Below are 13,681 nucleotides of genomic sequence, written 5' to 3' on the forward strand. Positions count from 1 at the left end.
GATGAGATGGGATGGATGAAATGGGATGGGATGAAATGGGATGGGATGGGATGAAATGGGATGGGGTGAAATGGGATGGGATGGGATGGGATGGGATTGAGGTTGTAAGAGGTGATCCAGATTATAGTTTTCAGTTAAATTTCATTATAATAGTTCACTGGAATTATAACGTCATTTATTTTTTAAGCTCGATAAACACTTGCATTTTGGTCTAGCTTGGGTACAAACAACACCATACAAGGCGTGATGACCAAAATTTATTTGTTCTGAAGCTGGACCACAATGCACCATATATAGGCTTTGCAGCGTCACGTGATGACAGCCACGACAAGAGGCAGGAACAATTGAATCTGGTCTAATGTCATTTACATGAGAAAGAATTCAGTTTCCTAGGGGAAAGCGACTCTATTGTTGTGCCTCCTGTTATTGCTGCCATCATGTGATGGTGCAAAGCCTCTATTCGCTATCTCAAGATAAAAGCATGAGCCCATACAATGATACAAATTATGTCTCAAAAACACGGTTTTTGGATCTTTCCTTAAAATAATGACTATCTAGGCAAAAAACAGAAGTGGATTCAGTTAATTCAACTATTTACGGACTGTATTTTATGTTTTAGATTGAATTCTATTGAAAAAAACCACCGTACTTTTTGAGTTGAATGTACGCTATTGGGTGTATTTTATAAGAGAAAATGCATGACACAACCGGGGTCAAGCTAGAAAATCGTCTTCCTTGAAATAAAACAGAACCTGTCAAAAAAAAACAGAAGTGGATTTGAAAACCCCGGGCTTTCCTGAACATTTTGGTATATAATTCATAGGAATTTGTTAAAATTTAGAACAGTATTTTTGCTGATTTTATAAAAGCTCATACTATCTCTTTGACTATACATTCGCCTCTTATGGTTTCTTAGGTTTCGTAGCCTCGAAAACACGCTAACTACGGTAGTTAGCTAAAGAACAGAAGATTTACGGGTCATTTAAGATGTTTTGTCACGCAGTTTACTTGTGCTATATAACTTTACTTTTAAGAACAACCTTTTGCTTTGGAAAGAGAGGAAAAAGACCGAAAAGAGCAAATATTCAAAATGTATAGGCAATTTTTTCCAATGCAATGCAAATGGCCTATAGTCAGTTATCAATAAACCCTATCCAGTCCCTTTAGAGCGTTTTCACTCACGTGAGAAGGCAGCCATATTGGTGTGCCAAACAATAGAAACTTTCTGCACAGTTTTTGCTCAATTCTATTTCCCGGAGAATTGAAAATGTATTGTTGGTAACAAATATATAAGTTGGTAACAATGTCACAATAAATAATGAGTTTTATATTGTTATTTCAATGGTGGACAAGTTATTATTTTTCGCTGGTCAATTTTCACAGCATCTATGGCACCTCAGTTTTACAGTGACGTCATTTCTACGTCACTATTTCAGATCAGGTGGATGCGTGGGTAGTAACAGCATTAACTCATGTCTGAGTCGTATTTAATGTCACCAACATTGACTACACCTACTTGATGATTTTAATCATCAATTAACTTATTTTATAATTAATCTTATTGTCTATGAATTCCAATTTGCGGCCCAATTCAGCTGATTCTCAAGAAAAAGTATCTTTTCTGATAAGCAACTCAAAGTACAGGCTCATTTCATATCATAGAATTAAGCGTATGTATTATAATCATTGACAAAAACCGCTTCTAATGATTTCGAAGCGGTCAACATTGTTTACTTATCAATAACTAACGTTAACTAACTTAGAACCATATTTAGTTTTTTTTCAAAAAGATTTCATTAGTTTTCAATTATAACGAAGCCAGAAACACGATAAAGCAGTTCGCGCATTTTTTCTGGAATGTCTAGTATTTAAGTTATTTCAGAAAGATTAGATCTTTGGCATTCCAGTAGAATCCTAAGTAGTTTTACTGTCCAAAGTCCTACTTGGTTTTTGTAGGACGGATAATTTTACCTTTATTTTGTTTATAAATGCATTAAGGAACTTTCAAATCAATAATGCTCAATATTTGACAGGTAACGGTGTGGAACAGATCGAGGAGTCAAATATCAATTTCAAGAGTGTTATCAAAGTTATAACGAGATTGCTAATGTCGCTAAGCGAATTCAAAACAAAGCTATTTTTAAAAAGCCTAAAAACTACAAATTGAAATATTTCTTAGTTTTCACGGAAAAAAACGATATCATATTATCCCATTCAAAACCCATAGTCATTGGTTGGGCGCATAAACACTTTTTTGATGCGATTTCATCGTAACATTATTACGCAATAGTTTCATTTTAGGCTCAGGTGCGCGCTTGGAGTTTCTTTGCCTGAATGTTATGTAAAATCTACCAAACGTTGTTGCTACAAAACTGTAAACAGTCAGAGATTGTTGGAAGGTTATTGGCTTGAAATTCAAGTCAATTCGCCCTACATTCTACAACAAGATTTGTAGAAAAGTATGCATGTTTTTTTTCCAGATAACGTGCGTTATCGTAATTAATAAATATTTGCTTATCATTTAAGTAACTTCTTCCTGACTTGATACATCGAGTAGATTGGTATCAAAACTCGTGAATATCGTATTTCCAAGCATCTTGTATTGTATGACAATGCGAATGACCACATTGGACATTATAGCCTCGTCTCTTGCAGATATTTGATGCAGTTTTGTTCGACTTTGTCTTTCGATTTACTCACATTCAATGCTTTTTCCAAGCCAATTTCTTTAGATAACTTGTTAAACAGTCTCTCAGCTTCCAGCAAACACGATTCACCTTCTTTTAACATATTATTATTATTACTTTTACAATGTCCACTGTCAATTGGTGTTTTACCCTGCATCGCGCTGCAATTGTTCATTGACGATTGTGGAGTCGAATTATTTTTTGTACTGTCAGATGTTTGCAAGTGCGCTTGGCACGTCTCGTCGAATGAATTCGATGTCCCCTCAGCTGTACTCCACTCAGTTTTTCTATACGACACCGTCTTGTTCTTTTGTTGATAGTTTTCTTTGGGGTGTCTCCGATTGTTACCAGCGTTGTGTCTACCCTGGAATACTGTCAAAGAACGCTTGAGATCCCTTTGATGTCGCTTCCCACACCTGCATCTAAGAATCGACTTGAAAGCCATTCTGAAGCTCCCATTACATGCGCCATAGATAACAACATTGAGAACAGAGTTGGTATAGGTAAAAGCCCGACAAACGAAAGCTACTAAGTCAATATGCGATGAGAGCAACTCTGGATCCCCAAAATCATACAGAATCCAAAGAATCTGGTTAGGAAGCATAAAAATGAGGAATATCGCTACTATGAGTAAAAACATCTTGACTGTCTTCTCATTCTGTTCTTTGCGTCTCTGTATAGACATTTGCCTTCGGTTGACTATATTAGAGCTACTGAACGAATTGTTTGAAATCTCGCTAGTTGTTTTCATGTTTTGGGCTGATGATAAGGGCATCTTCTCTCCACTCAGTTTGTTCGCTACTCTTGTACTGTTATACAGCAGTAGGCCTAGTCTTATGTAAATGTACGTCATAATAGGCAAGGGAATAGCGTACTGTATGCTAAACAAGAACACAGTATACGCCTTCCTGTATTTAAGACTAGGCCATTCTTCACCGCATTGCGGTGCGTATTCTGGTTTGGGGTAGTATTTCAGAAACACCGTGTACGGAACGACAGCCAACGCAGCGAGAACATACCCCAGGAAAATTATAACGAAGCATTTCTTCTTGGTGATTTTGTTCCCGAAGTTTAACGGATGCAACAAAGCCCCATATCGGTCACCTGAGATCGATAGCAACGTGAAGACAGCTGCAGTAGTCGAGAATGTCGCTAAGGGCCACAGGACCTTACACATAAAACCTCCGTAGGGCCAATAACCAAGTTCTTCAGAAGCAAGATCAAAGGGTATGCTAGAGATCGTTGTTATAAAGTCACAAGCTGCAAGATTAGCGATGAAAATGTTGGGTACTGTCTTTAACCGTTGGAAGAGTAGAACTGAGAGTATTACCAAAGTATTTCCTGTGATACTGAAGAACATTATCGGCAGATATACGCTCATTTTGATGATATGAAGTTCATCATCAACGATACTAACAGTGATGTTTGAGTTTTCTTCGCTTGAGATGGCGATGATTACCGAGGAATTCATCTTGTAAGACATGTCCTCAGCAGTTCAACTGGTAAATGTTTATAAAACACTCTTAATCACCACGTCAACCATGGATCATTCATACTGGATAAATAGATGCTCATTACTGTTTGTATGCAGATATGGCAACCGTCCTATGTAAAAAATGAACAAGAAAGTGTTAATACATGCAAGATGTTATGCGCCACTTATGCATGAGCCGAAAATAATAAAATGTCTACCTTTTCGATCGAGCTCTTTATATACGTCAGCTGCAGATGAAGCTAGGTAATAACTTTTTAATATTATTATTTTTTATCATTCATTAATCAACAGATTGAGGTGATATTTTCAAATTCCGCTTTATACCTCTTGCTATCAAAACCAGTTATCTGTTATGGAGTGTCTTAGATATCCAAGAAATCTAAAACAGAACTCAGCCTGGAACCTCAAAAAAAAAAAAAAAAAAAAAAAAAAAAAGATATGAATTTTGTGATTTATCTGTTTGATCTAGAGCTTTTGAAGACAAAGTTATGTTGTTTTATAAGGGATTCTCTCAGACAATAAATAGTGCTAATTAGATATGTCGTTAGATCGAATATTGTGTCTTGGCCTTTTACATAAAAGATACCGTGCTCTGCTGCTTCTATTGTTGATGTCTAGTTTCCCCGCCGTGGGAAATGAAAAAAGAAACTTGCCTCGGTTAGCATTCGTCTTAGGGTCAAAGTTAGCCCGTCCCTGACTTAGATTAGCCTAAGAAAGAGGTTGTTTCATGGTTCGAAGTGCGACAGTAGCAGTGAGTTAGCAGTGCCTTGACTTAGATCAGCCCAGAGGTTTTTTTGGATCCAATCTGTGAGGTTAGCCATGGCCTGACTTAGATCAGCCTAGAGGTTGTTTCAGTGTTCGATCTGACTAGACGACCTTAGACCAGCCCAGAGGTCTTTTCAAGGTTCGACAAAATTTGAAGATTTTCAGACGGCTTGTGTCGAAACACTTAAAAAATATATCATCCAATATGAACAAAAAAAAAGCAAAGATATAGACCGAAAAAAAATCCCCCTCGTTCTATTTTGGGACGCAGCATTCAATGATAAAACACGGTGAAGAAAATCAAGATGTCAAACTTCTACTATAAGTGTTATCTAGAGTCTCTGTCGTCAAATTTAAACGTAAAAAAATGACATTAATTTCATTACCAAACTTCGAGCGACAAAACCAAGCAGTTCTCGTCGTTGTTAGGGTTACTGAGTGATGGGAAAGGAATGTGTCTTGCTATATTGTGTTGTACACCGAGACAGTAAAGCTCTACTCAGTTTAGTTTATTTACTGAAACTGAATGCCGGGCGCCTTCAGGAGTTCAAATTAGACTCTTGAAATTGTTGTAGTGCTAAGGATTATGGGACCATTGCTCATAGTCTATTTGTTCGTATAGAATATTTCAAAGCGCGAACCATAATTTATAGGTCTATGTAGACATTAAACTAGTTTAAATAAAACTAAAAATCTAGATTACTAAAAGCTATAAACGAATGAAAGCTAATAATTTGTGTTAACTGAAAAGGCTAATCTTCAAATAGTTAAAATCTCCTTAAGAACACTTTTCCATATTTTATGAATTAAATTAACTCTCCTAAGAATAGATGTTATATTCTATATATGGCTATCTTTTCTCGTCATATAGTATGGAACGCCTATTTAAACACCGCGTGTTTTGTGGTATCAAAATACAAAAGGGGGAAGGATGGAGAAAGGGAGGAAGATATAGAAGATTAAAGGGAAAGGGCGAAAAGAATAGAACTATGAACAAATTAATGGTGGAAGTTTTGTTTTATTTTTATTCTTTATTTTTTGGTTTTATTTTAGTTTTTGTTTTGTTTTGTTTTTTCTTTTTTCTTTTTTCTTTTTTTCTTTATGTGTGTGTGTGTGTGTGTTTTTTGTGTGTGTGTGTGTGTTGTGTTATTTTTTCGCTAATCTCATCATTGTCAAAGGTTAACCAGTTAATATTAAGCTTTCCTAAGAGACTATCGGCTTTCTAAGTTGTATTTCAGTGGCTTGGTTTTTCAAAAGTGAGGGTCACAATACGGTTACTCAAGTGGTTAGTCTTTGAATAGGAGATCAAAAGCCCTGAGACTTTGAGTCGAGAAATGACAGAATTGAACGTGCAAAGCTACACGTATGCAAAGCTACACGTATAAAGAAAACACTAGAAAGAGAGAAATCCTCTTATTCTTCTATGAATAGAAGCGGCAAAGCATCGGTACCAAATCGGCTATTTTTCATTCTTTTACCTTCACAGATAAACGATAAGATGACAATCTAGATCTTACTTTCCTTCGTATAATTTCGCTTGGTCAAACTTACAAGCCTCAAAATCTTTTAGGGTTATATTTGTGGCAAATTAAAATATACGAATAGAAAGTCTTTGAAATTTCTCAAAAGTCAGTAAATTGAACACTTTAAACTTTAACTTACTTGAAAACGTGACGGTTGGTTAAGATCACAGGAAGCCGTCTAATTATGTAACTTTTTGAAATCGAGCAATTGTGGCCCGTCAAGATTGGATGCGCACGCAACCTTGAGAAAACGGCCTATTGAGCTTTGACTTGATAATTTTTTTTCTACTTCAACCTATGTTTTACTCTCATTACTCTTTAGGAAAACATGGTTCCGAAAATTGAAGCTAAGATTTATTAGCGAAAATACTGTATTCAAATTGGTCGCCATATTTCGATTGGTGCATTACGACCTTGCACTCAACAAATTACTCGATTCTGATTGGGCAAGAGGAGTACAATTAAATCTCAAATCGTACTCTGTATAGTCCCAATTAAGTTGCTCAATTTTGTTGAACGTACATATAAACAAAAAATTACACAATCTTTCTCGTACAATTCTGAATTTATAGATACTCGTGATGTTTTGAAATTTCTAGTCAAATTGGACTCGCCTGAAGGCTTGTCAAATCTTGAAGACTTTAAAAACATCACTCTTACCTATAAATTCCGAATTGTACTCGAGAAAGTACGATTTCCAATACAAAATATAATTATAGAAACGTAATATTTGGTGGAGGTATATATAAATATATATTTTCCTTCTATAAAAATCCGTTAAATAGGTTTTAAGTACATATGAATTTTAACTTTTCGTGTAAAATTAATTTTCGTGCAATAACAATAAAGCTAGTTTAATTAACTTGAGGAAGCTTCCTCAAAAATGCAAAACAAATAGAAAAAAAAAACAACATTTCAATCTTCTATTTGTAGTCTGACTTTAGTGGTATTATTAAACGCGCTACAAGTTTCAGCAATATTTTGAAATTGTGCCAATACCTCGATGACTCGTAGGATAAAATAGATAAAATGTTTATAGTTTCAGAATTCAGTTTATAAAAATTTCAAAAATTTCAGTTTTATTTTAATTTTTTTTCTAAAAATTTAAAAAACATTCCCAAAAACGTAAAACATCTTTTTTTAATTTGTACCTCATGCAACGAAATGCATGTACAAATATCAGTGTTTTGTTTTTATATTAGTGTGGGAACATGGCGTAACTGAATCTGTGAGAGAAGTATGACTTAATAAAAATAACAGCGAGCTCAACACCAAGGGTACTGAATTCTCATCGACCACAAGGGAAAAAATGCAAGTCTTGTAAATACTAGTGATTTTGAATTTAAAGAAAAGTATTTACTATCTTTAATATTGGCTATTGAAATAAGACATGACCAACCTGATTTTGGCTGCTAAAAGACTCTCGCTCATCTGTCGCTCGCTCGCTCGAGCAGTATGTTCAATAACGCTTTCGTACTACAGATACAGATTCGTTTCTTCAAACAGATGTATTTTGAGCCAGAATATGCCAGTTAGTTTTAAGATCATATCATCAATTATCTCGAAATGTTACTCTTCGAGTAAACAATGTAATATGGTTTTCGTCTTTTAATAAATTTTTTTTTTTTTTTTTTTTTTTTTTAAATAAAGAATCATCGTACAAAAACTGACATTAGCTACTCGAAAAGTGCATTTGCGCCCATCATAATACACACTTGTTTCTTTTTCATAAGAAGTCCTGTTTTCGGCGACGAAAGAATTTCTGTCTAAAATTAGCTGCTACTTAGCCGATCTACTACTACTACTTGTCATCGCTTATCACCACCGCAAGTACAGCAAGTGGCGCAGCTCAACGGGGTCGAACTGATAGCATGTGAAGGCGCCTCTGGCAGCCGCTATACAGTCCATGTATGATCCCGGAGCACAGTTCTAACCAGTTTGAATTAGTTAGGGTTAATTTGAGAGGAGGGAGGAAAAACCGGAGTCAGAAAGTTAGAAAGAGAACAAACCAACTCAGCTCACATAGGGCGAGTGGGATTCTGAGAGGCGAGCGTTTTACCACCACGCCATCGTGGCTACTACTGCTACTACTACTCTACGAGTTTGAGAAGATTTGAGGTCAAATGATGTATGTCACAAATCAAAAAAATCAAAAGAATCCAAATCAGGACTTGAGAACAATAAAGATTGAAAAGGATGATAAATTTTAGTTAACAGATTATTTTCTTTGTAGGATTTAAGCTATATTAACCACAAAAGCTAAATGCAAATAGAAAAAAAAAAACAACTTTAGCTACACATTTTGCATAAAAGCAAAATATGACAAGAAATAATATAAATAATATAAATAAAAGAAAAAGTCAAAGAGAAGAAAAATTGCTATTTTTTACATACCGTTACCAACATCAAAATGTTCATTTATAGATGAACTACAAATCTTTTGTTTTGGAAATAACAATTCTTACGAGAAATGATACGTGGAATGGTATGAGAACCCCAAGGACTTACCTTGTCTTAATTTTTTATCAAGTTCAAGGAGTTTAAAAATAAGAATTGTACACTTGTTAAAAATTACGATCTGTAGCTAAAGTTGTATGTTTTTAAGGTGCTATTTATATATTTCATAATAAAGAAGAAGAAAAACAAAAACAGGAAAGATAAGACTGAGGAAAAATTGTAAAACAAAGGAAAAGGAGGAGATAAGCATGAGATGAAATGAAATGAAAATGAATTGAAATTAAATAAAATGGGAAAAATTGATGAAAAAAAAGAAAAACCAAAAGATTAATATGGAAAGAGAAGAGAAGAGAAGAGAAGAGAAGAGAAGAGAAGAGAAGAGAAGAGAAGAGAAGAGAAGAGAAGAGATTATGTTCGCCGTCGGAGGTCACCCATGTAGCGTACAAACCTAGACAACCGGGCTTGACTCACGGTCTCAAAAAACAAAGTTTTTCCACTGGACTACATGGTTTAAAAAATTAGCACAACAATAAGCTTTGAAAATGATACGTCAGATACACTCTATATTTTTTCACTTCAAATCAATGTACCTAGAGCGTGGTAGGTTGTGCAAGGGATTAGCTGTAGATATGGTCTGGGGACCGGCTAGTCTCTCCCCTAATGCCTTCGGGCTAGAACAGTTTCCTTCGTAATGGCCGTACAAACAAGGGCAGAAGGCCTTAATTGCCGTCAGGTCCGAAGTCCATACGAAGCCTCAGCTCTACGGATGTCTCGGGGCTATGGCATTGTGGTAGGTACATTTTGGAATTAATTGACCTAAACGTTTCTCTGTAGACGTGAAATAGACCCCTTTCGAATTCCAAATTACCGCTGTGTTTCTTGATTACAGACTCATGTGCACAGGATTAGCCTCGAGTTTGTGCAGAATATTCACGTGTTCCAGTCAAGGTCCGTCGAGTTTCAAAATGTTTGTATTGTTGAAGTTGTGCATTCTTTACTTTTCTGTTGGTATTTGTGAATATTTAAACACTGATACGAGGCTAACCCTGTGCAGATGAGTCTGTAATCAAGGAACACAGCGGTAATTTGGAATTCGAAACTGGTCTATTGATTCCCCTGCAACGGGATAGATTTTTTTTCCATCTTGTTTTATTCCATTAGTTTTGAATAGGTTCGGTGAGTGCATAAATATTAGTTTTAAAGAAGAGAGCATAAGAAGGTCGGAAAAAAAGCTGAGGGAAAAAAATGAAAAATGAAAAAATTCTGGAATAAAATAGAAAATAGAAAAGAAACAGAACAGAAAGGGCGTAAGGTGTGCACAAACAAATATCGCCAACGCATTCTCTTCGTAAAGGATTGAAGTATTAAATCAAAACTAATGGAAAATTAATCTAAATAACTACCTCCACAAACAGAATTCAAGTGACATCCGTTTTCTATTGGATTTGTGAAATATTTTATGGCGCTGAGTTGTAATAATAGTAACGAAAGCCCAAAATACATAGATCTTAAATTAGTGAGTCATTGTGAAATAATTGCACAAAAGAAAAATATAACTAGAATAATTAACAGAATCGAAACGTTTTCTGCATTTATTTCATATTTTTTAAACTGTTCCATGCTTTCGGTCCCATTCGCCCATAATCAGGGATTAAATGAAAAGACATATCTCTCTAATGAAATCTTGGATATTAAAATATAGAAATATAAGTAGAGGAAACTTTTTGCTTCTGCGAACCACGCATTATAGCTACGTACGACATAACCAATGCAATAAAATAATTTTGAAATTTGAATTAATGCCGCCCACAAAAATTATCGTCAATTATGCTACACAAAGTAAAGCACTGTGGAAATATTGTGAAACTGAAACAAAGTTTCTACAATAACTATATCAGACAACATAAAGGTTTTTGTTTCTAACACTATGTTTAAAGCAACTTAACAATTTTTATAATTTTTGAGCCTTTCATTAATTAAAAGTCAGACTAGTATAAGGCAGACTAATATATATGAGGCAGTAATGATGGCCACGTTACGGAGATCAACCATGCAGTTTTGTTGCGTTTAAAATCGGATGAAAATAAGCATTATGTATTGCATGAAGCAATATTTTCCAGATATAGTTTAAAAAATGGATAAATTTACTGACAGGAATTAGTGTTGGTGATCAAAATAATATACAATTATTTCATAACAGGATAATTAATGAAAGTCAGTTAGAATAGCACTTTACCAATTAGATGAATATTTGCATCCAATAGTGAAGAAAAGTATGTATGGCTGCATAAGCTACAATTTTGCCTATTTATTATAGTTAAAATATATTGGTTTAGAGACGTGACTTCTGAAGATCATCTCTCTCTGGAAATTAAAATGAATTTATTGTCACAAAGCGGGTTCGAAAAAAATTCTCACATGAATTTTAGTTATTCCAATCTCCTTCGACATAGCTCTAGATATGGCTTCATCAAGATCATTTTTGCAGAGTTTTGTCCAAAGAAACTAACTTACCATGCATAATAGAGGTTTTCTCTTCATTTACTACGCACAGAATTTTTAATCCAAGACAAATCAAAGTGGCGATTGTTAACACATAGCAAGCTTATACCCTACAAAGTGCTACAAGACCACATCAGCAACGCTGTAAGACTTATCGTGTCTAAATAAATATGCCACGTATGAAGAAAAAAAATATGGGGTACTAAGGCCCCGTCTACACGTATCCGCAATTTTTTGTATCCGCAAATTTTTTTGGCGGATCAGTACGAAAATGTTTGCGTCCACACGCAGCGTATTCGAATCGTTTTCACCGTCCACACGTATCCGTTTTCGTAAAATTTGCGGATACGGATACAAAAATTTGCGGACACGTGTGGACGCAACCCGTATCCGCAAAACTAATTTGCGGATACAAAAATTTCCGGATACGTGTGGACGGGGCATAAGATAAGAACTTACCGTTTCGACTGATGCCGAGATATATGATATGTATCCTCGGGAACCCATAAGGGTAAAGTTCTGCCTAGGTCTAGATTCAGAGCTAAAGCAGTTTAATACCATCTCCCGCGTGGTTATCATAAATTTTAAAATATAATCACGTTCAAATTAATACCTAAGGTCTAGGTCATAGATGCCCTAAAAGGTTAGGGGAGGGGAAAGGAGGGGAAAAGGCGGAGAAGATGTGGGAATGGGGAGCAGAAGAACAAAATGGTTACTAAAGTAAGAACGGAAAATCGTATCGAAAATTTTGCTTTTGAACATATATTGGTTGAGATCCGTTCAATTATTATTATTATTATTATTATTATTATTATTATTATTATTATTATTATTATTGCTCGTTTGCTCGTTTGCTCGTTTGCTCGTTTGCTCGTTTGCTCGTTTGCTCGTTTGCTCGTTTGCTCGTTTGCTCGTTTGCTCGTTTGCTCGTTTGCTCGTTTGCTCGTTTGCTCGTTTGCTCGTTTGCTCGTTTGCTCGTTTGCTCGTTTGCTCGTTTGCTCGTTTGCTCGTTTGCTCGTTTGCTCGTTTGCTCGTTTGCTCGTTTGCTCGTTTGCTCGTTTGCTCGTTTGCTCGTTTGCTCGTTTGCTCGTTTGCTCGTTTGCTCGTTTGCTCGTTTGCTTGTTTGCTTGTTTGCTTAATCCTAGATTTATCTAGAAAGAAGCAATTATTATACATAGTCATGTTGATAAATTCTGTGTTCGCGTCAAGGCCAAGATAACATAATTATTCCTGGTATTCCTGGTCCTACCTCTTTTACTCCGACGAAGGACTAGCGTCCGAAACGTCAGTAAGTTTTTTCATCTTTTCACGGTGTATAATTTACCTTTTCATCATTACTGTTTCATTAGAAACACCGACGCAGCTCACACTAGTTTTTAGCTAGTTATATCTTTTTATTCCTGGTCAACAAACTTTTTTATCGAAGATTCTCGATAAATCAGGATATACCTTTTTAAAGTCTGCAATCCTCTACGTTCGTTGATTCTTTTTTTTATAATAATTAAACTTTACATGTTGACAATAATAATTAACTAATAATTCATTATAATATGAACCGTGATAAGAATATTGCTATAGTAGTATAGGGGATGGGGGTTCCAGCGCAACGACCACCGGAGGATTACCCGTCTAAAGTACCCCCCTCGATTCGTACCGCGATTACCCGCATCCCGTGTTTATGTAAAATATGTTAGTCTATATATGGAGTGTGAAGAATGTAAGAGAACTTTTAAGAAAGAAGTGGACTTGAAGAAGCATTTGAAGATGAAGACGAAATGTATGAGCAGCTATAATTGTGGATGTGGTAAGAAGTTTGAGACTAAGGTTAAATTGTTTTGGCATTGTCAGGATTGTGAGTATGACTACGACGATCTGAAAAGGGTCTGGAATTAGGTATAAGATATTTCCTATTATATAGATGGAATCCCAAAGCAATTTCGAAACGGTATCAATACCCGGTAACGGTGAGATTGACGTTAGACAGTTTTGGCGTCAGTCAGAAAGGAAGGTCAAGAGAACGCTTCGAAAAGGCATAGAAGAATTAGGAGCCCTGAAAGCGAGTATAATGGTAGAAGTAAGTTTATCAAAAGATGAGGTAACGACGACAGCAATGCTGCGATCAAAGTCACTGGTCATATTAGAGTCCACGAATCTGGATAGGTCACTCAGCGAAGCCTTAGAAGCAATAATGGAGTCGCTGTCTAACTACACGAAAGAAGGATCAGGTTGGACAGTGGAGGAGGTAGAAGGTA

The 13,681-nt window shown here is 35.6% G+C and overlaps 1 protein-coding gene across 4 annotated transcripts in view; it reads right to left on the minus strand.

The window, feature by feature from the left end:
- Positions 1–1,230: 1,230 nt before the first annotated feature.
- Positions 1,231–13,681, minus strand: part of LOC116297108 (QRFP-like peptide receptor) — a 36,589-nt gene continuing 24,138 nt past the window's right edge. The window contains exons 1-2 of one of the 4 annotated variants that reach the window (XM_031705268.2): positions 11,889–11,982; positions 1,231–4,292 (exon numbers count right to left, since the gene is read on the minus strand). In XM_031705268.2, coding sequence (XP_031561128.1) covers positions 2,635–4,170 — 1,536 coding nt within the window. In that variant the 5' untranslated portion in view covers positions 4,171–4,292; positions 11,889–11,982 and the 3' untranslated portion in view covers positions 1,231–2,634. Of the gene's footprint in view, positions 4,293–10,845; positions 11,292–11,441; positions 11,812–11,888; positions 11,995–13,681 lie in introns of those variants that run through there. The other 3 variants (XR_004197195.2, XR_004197194.2, XM_089035496.1) reach the window with 3 other exon arrangements.

The sequence above is a fragment of the Actinia tenebrosa genome, unplaced genomic scaffold, assembly GCF_029948245.1.
Source record: "Actinia tenebrosa isolate PJP-AT-01 unplaced genomic scaffold, QUT_ActTen_1.0 PGA_scaffold3__52_contigs__length_22856419, whole genome shotgun sequence".
Taxonomy (NCBI): domain Eukaryota; kingdom Metazoa; phylum Cnidaria; class Anthozoa; order Actiniaria; family Actiniidae; genus Actinia; species Actinia tenebrosa.